General features: G+C 35.0%; 1 protein-coding gene across 4 annotated transcripts; it reads right to left on the bottom strand.

Moving 5' to 3' along the window:
• Positions 1-2746: 2746 nt before the first annotated feature.
• LOC136065325 (pentatricopeptide repeat-containing protein At2g13600-like) lies at positions 2747-6294 on the bottom strand. Of its 4 annotated transcripts, none has more exons than XM_065768386.1 (3): positions 3372-6294; positions 3046-3160; positions 2747-2920 (listed from the first exon to the last, which is right to left on the bottom strand). In XM_065768386.1, exon 1 carries the CDS (start codon positions 6170-6172, stop codon positions 3965-3967), a length of 2208 nt encoding a protein of 735 aa, XP_065624458.1. In that variant the 5' UTR covers positions 6173-6294; the 3' UTR covers positions 2747-2920; positions 3046-3160; positions 3372-3964. The 4 variants fall into 4 exon arrangements, with proteins under 4 accessions (XP_065624458.1, XP_065624457.1, XP_065624456.1 ...); XM_065768385.1 differs by lacking the exon at positions 3046-3160 and having other exon boundaries at positions 3372-3654; positions 3797-6294; XM_065768384.1 differs by lacking the exon at positions 3046-3160 and having other exon boundaries at positions 3372-3654; positions 3802-6294.
• Positions 6295-7044: the final 750 nt, after the last annotated feature.

Raw genomic sequence — 7044 nt, 5'->3', positions numbered from 1 at the left:
ATTTTGTTTTGTTTTGCCTCTCCCTTTCCTTCTTATGCTCTATGCTCTCAATTACATATATGATAATGATATTGACAAGTTTCCAACTTGGATAGGAGTACCTTATTGTGACTATGTACATTTGTCACTGCGCCCTCCATGGAAGGAAATGATTCTCTCTCTCCTCCCACGTCAACAAATAAATTTAAATCCTCATCCTCCCCCCACATTTGTTTTTAATTTTCCGGAATCCTTTCCCACATTAAAGGATGAGTTGATTGCAAATATATATATATATATATACATATATATAATGGTCACTTTGTTACTTTCGGCACAAAATGCCAAAATGGTAAAGACTGGTTCTTTGCATTAAAGTTCTGGACTTTTTGAAACTTCATCTTTTGAAACATAATAGTTTTCAAAAAATACAAGAAACAGTCTTTACCATTTTGGCATTTTGTGCCTAAAGTAATGAAGTGATCATAATCATTAGGAATCATCTTTATCAACCATTCACTTAGATATCATCATTTAAATGGAGTATTTTGGCTAATTAGAGTTGTGACATGAATCCATAGTAGAAGAAAACTTTTGCTTTTATATTTTATATCTCCAATGTTTTATGAAAGTTACGTAGAACAATTCCTTGCCTGATACTAGAAGAGCTTTGACAGGTTACAGTATTTTCTTGGGAGAAGCTTTGGTTTCTTGGAGATCAAAGAAATGAGGTGTGGTGTCAAGATCCTCAGTTAAAGCCGAGTATAGAGCTATGGCTAGTGGGACTTGTGAAATTACGTGGGTACTGCAGTTGCTTAAAGACCTGAAAATTAGTCATTCAAAACCTGTTTGATGCTTTGTGATAATCAAGCAGCCTTGCACATTGCGAGGACAAAACACATAGAGGTGGATAGTCATTTGGTGAGAGACAAAATACAAGAGGGAGTTGTTAAAACTTTTCATGTAGCTAATAATTCACAAGTGGCAGAGACCTTTAGAAAAAGCTTTGGGAAATTTCAGCTTTTACACGATTTTAGTGACCAGGCTAGGACTAATTGATATTTTTTGTTCCTAAGGTATCCAAGTCTTGCTCTTTAATTCGAGTCATAGAACCTGAAGGTGTTCAGGACTTGATTGGGGGAGTGTTGAAACTGTTGTGAAAGAGATCAGCTGAAGAAACAGATAAAACGACATTGTTTTGTAAGAAGGCTAAGCTGAAGAACGACAGCTTTTTGATTAATAAAGAAATAGACTTTTTGATTACTTGTTGGTAAGATCTTAATTCTGTTATTAGTGGTAGAGTTAATTAGTTAGATTAATTGCTTTCAGCGTTTATTGATTTTCTGTTAAGACTCTGTCCAGGTGCATAAATATATGGCAGAGCAAATGTATTTTATGTAAACTCTCCTAGATATTTTCTCCATTTTGCCAATTAAACACATTTGGAACCAAATCAAGCAATCTATTTTTCTATTAAAAGAAATTGGTCAACTTATCCAATTGGCCTAACTACTTGCAATTGCTTAAGTCTCCGATCTTTGAATCTTCTAACATAAGCCATTCTACAAAACCATCATCTAAATGCAAAACAAACCACTCAAACTCCCATTTTTTTATATATGTGTCGGTTTGGCATTAGGTTATAAGCTTTAGCTTTTAGCTTTTATGTACTGCTTTTTAAAACTTTACATTTTTCCATATTTTCTCACTTTTTCAATTTTTTTAAAGATACAAGTATATTTTAGTATATTCTCAGCAAAAATAAAGGCTTTTAAAAAATAATTTATGTAGAATTAAAGGTATTTTTTTCCTTAGATCTTACACATTGTTACATTACTCTCATACTAGGAGAGAAGGTAACCAAGTTGTTATAGTCAGGTTAACATGTGATAATTCCCAAATTTCTGTGTAGATAAAGGATATTCCACCACATGTAGTTCCTTTTTGTAATTCAAGCTGATTTCTCTTATTAAAAGTTTATGTCTTTCACCTCAAAAAATAAAATTTAAATTTATCATATTTATAAAAGAAAGAAAATTAATATAAAAAAAGTTAAGGTACCACTAAGCACTAACAGATGCCTTAGCTGATTACACAGTCTCAGTCATGTAGTGAAACAAATTAGCAATTTTGAAACGTAACTAACAATCATAGGACATAAAGCCATGATTAGGTTCTGTAGAAAAAAATAATCTGCTTACCACTAAATGACATTGACAAACCTAATATCGTCCTCTATTTTGGATAGGGGTTGGCCTATGTCAAATCAAATTATTGCTTCATGTTTTGCATTCTACCTAATATTGTTGGTATAATAGCATGACACCCTCGCAAATATCAGCAAGATATCGTGAAAACGATTTCACATTTTGTTGTGTCTATTAAAGCCACCTCCAACAGGGGACAGCACTATTGTGTCCATTAAAGCCACCTATCACAAAAATTGTAAATAATATATATTTCTAAATACACAATGTGCTCATATTTCGCAATTGGCAAGCCCATTTACATGAGTACGAGCCACATAAAGTTAAAATGTTTTCCTTGGTGTCGGAGGACTACACATGTTGTTAATAATTGAATAGACGTAAACATCCTCGCTAATACAAAGGAAAATATATATATATATATATATTCTTTGTGTTTTAAAAAATAGAAGTAAAAAGGTGTAAACATTGTAAGAACAGAAATTAAGAATGAAACATTTGTTGGTATAATACAACTGTGACAGGTTTAGAAGTAAAAAGGTGTAAACATTGTAAGAACAGAAATTAAGAATGAAACATTTGTTGGTATAATACAACTGTGACAGGTTTAGAAGTAAAAAGGTGTAAACATTGTAAGAACAGAAATTAAGAATGAAACATTTGTTGTTGCAGTGAAGGAACAACACAAAAGCAGAGGAGAGACTTGGATTGCTTCCAAGGATTTGCCTTCCCACCTACAAACCCAGAAAAGGAAAAGCTAAAGAAAAACCCTTTAATTTTTTATTACACAGATTTGGAATTGAAATCAATCAATGACAAATGAAATCTACAACTGAATCCAAGAGAGTTAAAAAGAAACCTAAATTTATACTTGATAAATGCTGAGTGAAACGATTGGAAACTCTTCGCCAGGAATGCTCATTCAAGAAGCATAAAGAAATTGAAGAGACCAAAAATACTCTCTGCTTTCCACGCTGATTGAAAAATTTCCGAAAACAACTTTAACTCCAAAATACAAAACCAAACGAACAACACAAATACCCCAACCATAAACCAAGTCTAATTTAATAAGTTTAATCAAAATCAAATGTAACCCAAATGCCTAAATCGAACCTATACTACCAAACACCCAAACATAAATCATAGTCATTGCGTAATTTTATAAAGAATAAAGAAAACTTTTACCTATAACAGTTCCGGCTGCATGATGGTGGGGGTTGCCCTGAGATTTATCTCTCTTTTGATCTCTATTATTCTTCTTCTGCAGTCTCAGATTTTTCTCTCTCCCCAGTCCCTGTCCCAATCCAACTTTTTTTCCCTTTTCAATCATGTTTCTTCTCCTTTTTTTTTTTTTTTTAATTACAGCAAAACAGAAACTTTTTGTTACTTTTTTCTTTAGATTTCAGCAAGAACAAAATCTTTCCCTTCTCTTTTAATGGCATAATTCTTCTCTATTTAAGAGCAGTATCTGTTGGAGAGATATGACAAGAAACTATCACATATTGAGGGAATGACATGCAAAGGAGAGAAGCAAAAATGAAAAGATAAAATACAATGAAGACAGAATCAATCCACCAGCCTGTATATACTGAAATCACTAAAAGGCCCACCTTACCCTCTGTAGTTTTCTAGGACTGGATTGTGCAAGTAGCGCTACTCCCATGAAATGGTTAAACTGGTTGCTTCCATAAGAAAGCACAGCAAAATCACAAAAAAGGCCCACACTTCCTCTTGTTTATGAGATAGGAGAATAAATCACACAACTAACATGACCTTTATCAATAAGGGTATTTTGTTTTAAAGAAATCAGCCTCCACTATTGATGTAAAACTAAAATAAAAATCATATTGAACAAGGGAATTTATATTTGATGTTAAATGCTCCAAAGTTGCATAAATGGCATTACAATGAGGATGGGTTCTATCTTCTACAGTGAACACATGAACGTTGCTTTCCAACTCAATCCAACTACACCCGGGAGCCTTTTTTATGCCTAGGCTCCTTAATCTCTTCCTCACATTCATCTTCTCTCCCCATTTGCCCAATATCGAATGCATGTTAGACAGAATAACATGAGCAGATACTGCCTTAGGATCCAAATTGAAGATCTTCTCAGCCACTCTCCCAATCAACTCCATTTTTGTCCAGAACCAACAGGCACTAAGTAAAGCTCCCCAGACAACCCCATCTGCTTCAATAGGCATTGCTTTTATGAACTCCTCAGCTTCTTGTAGATAGCCTGAGCGACCAAGAAGATCCACCACACATGCATAGTGTTCCAAAGTTGGTGTTACTCCATAACATTTTTGCATTAAGTGGAAAAATTTCATCCCTTCATCGACTAGACCAGCACGACCACAAGCAGACAGAATCCCCACGAAGGTAGCTCCATTGGGAACAACTCCTAGCTTTAACATTTCCTCAAAGAGTAAAATTGCTTTGGAGCCAAGCCCATGATGTGCATATCCATTAATAAGAGCTGTCCACGCTGCCACATTGGGTGAAGAGATGCTACAAAATGATTTTTGTGCATTGGGAATGCTCCCACATTTGGAGTACATATCTACAAGAGATGTTCCAACATAAGCATTTGATTCAAATGGCGTTTTGATCACATGGGCATGAAGTAATTCTCCTAGTTGAAGAGATCCGAGGCATGTACAGGCATGAAAAAGAGCAGAAAAAGTTGATCTAGTATGGTCTATTGATAATCTGTGCATGGTCACATATAGTTTGAAAGCCTCTTCATGTTGATGATTATGAATATAACCCGACATCATTGAATTCCATGTCACTGGGTTTCTTTCCCCTTTTGTTTCTTCAAACAGCTTCAAAGCTTTGTCAATTTCCCCATTCCTGGAATACACAGAAATCATGGTATTCAAAGAAACTATAGTTTTTTCCGGCATTCTATTAAACAGTTTCTCAGATTCCTTCACTTGGCCACTCATTGCATAACCTTTAATCATCAGATTATATGATACTGGACTCTTTTCAACTAGCCTACCAAAAATTATCTCAGCATCTACAATCCTACCCATAAATATGTGCCCTCCAATAAGTGAATTTGAAGCATTTAAACCTAGGTTTCCCATCCAATCATAAACTCTCTTGGCCTCATCAATAGCTTCACAATCGCAATAGAATTCAATTAATGCACTAGCAATCGAGTGATCAAATTCAAACCCATATTTTATCAAAAGCCCATGAGCAATCCTCCCTTCTCTTAGGCTTCCTAGTCTTCCACAAGCCCTTATAACACAATCCAAAGTAAATCCATTAGGCTCCACCTCACCACTCCCCCTCATCCTCCTAAACAACTCTAAAGCCCATTCACACCCATCCTCGCTCCTTGCATACCCAGAAATCAACGTAGTCCATGCCACAACATCCCTAGATGACATCCTATTAAACACATCCAAAGCCTCGCTCATCAAGTTACATTGTACATATCCCACAAGCATCAAACTCCACAACAACTCATTTTCACCGTGCAACTCATCAAACACCCGCTTTGCTCCTTCAATATCAATACAACTTGCGTAAAGGTACAACAATGCACTACCCACAAGCTCAAATCTCTCAAACCCAGATTTCAAAATTAGACAATGTAGCTCTTCTCCCTCACAGACTGACCAGGAACGCGCACATACACTTAACGTAGTCGAAAAAGTGGTCTCATTGAGCTTTATATTACTACTGTGCATAATGGAAGTTAGTTTCAGAGCTTCATAGTATTTCCACCATTTGGAGTAACCTGATATCATGGTGTTCCATGAGACAACAGTTCGTCTAGGCATTTCATCGAACAGGTTCCGAGCAAAGTCGAGCTGGCCATTTTTACAGTACTTAGTTATAGAAATGTTGGTAGAAACTATGTAGTTGTGAGGGGCTTGTGGAGATTGACAAAGGGTTGTGAAGAACTTGAAACTCTTCCTCCAGAGACTCCGCTTCCAGGTTCCTAGAAATGAATGCTTCGGCAACATTAAGTGTGCTTATCACCTCGTTGGCGTATGCATCAGCGAAAGAAACAAAGTGCACAAACGCACAGTTTTTCCTGTTTGAAAGTAGTCCAAGAAAATAATTTACTCATTGATTTACGTCTTTTCACACTAAAACGTGCTATTTTCACTCTTCACTTCTCTAATAGGAAGCACGGACTGAATTTGGTTGGTTAATGGGTTTCAATTTTTTTGGTTTGGGCTGGGCTGTGGGTTAATATCTTAGGAGAGGGGGACCCAACTATAAAAAACCCAAAATATACCTTATAATTTTTTTTTTTGTTTTGGGCCAGAGTGCTCGGGCCGCTTGGGCCCTCTCCTGGGTCCGTCCACACAGAGAGAGAGAGAGAGAGAGAGAGGCAAAGAGAAAACACAGATCTTTAAAGATAGAAAGAGACAGGATAGCTGAAAATCTTTGTTTGGATTTGAGAGAGGAGGAACACAATACACTCGGAATTAAATTGATCCATTTTCCGTATAAAGAGCTTCTTAGTTTGTAAGAGAAAGATTGGTTAGCACAGTTTGTAAAACTATGTGTTGTGTTGTGCTCTGCTACTTGTTTAGTGTGCTCTTCTTTATCATATATTTTTATTTAATTAATATTACATATAAATATAATAATTTTTTATTAATTTGACAAAAATTGTATAATTAGCTATTTATTTATATTTATTTATGCACTTAATAGTTGTTATCTTACTGATCTTTAAACTATTAATAATTTTTTAAAACTATTGCACAATATAATTGTATTGTATACTAAATTGTATTTAGAATATTATTGTATATAATTTGAAAATTTTATATACAGAAAAAAAATATATAATCATTTTATTTTTTATTCCCTTATCAACAAA

This window comes from Quercus suber, unplaced genomic scaffold (genome assembly GCF_002906115.3).
Source record: "Quercus suber isolate HL8 unplaced genomic scaffold, Cork oak 2.0 scaffold_927, whole genome shotgun sequence".
Taxonomy (NCBI): domain Eukaryota; kingdom Viridiplantae; phylum Streptophyta; class Magnoliopsida; order Fagales; family Fagaceae; genus Quercus; species Quercus suber.
Note: the sequence above shows the minus strand (reverse complement) of the source record. Positions and strands in the feature narration are given on the sequence as shown.

What these genes read in the sequence shown, in the direction of transcription:
- LOC136065325 (XM_065768386.1), bottom strand. Translation starts at nt 6,172, where the DNA reads ATGTTGCCGAAGCATTCATTTCTAGGAACCTGGAAGCGGAGTCTCTGG.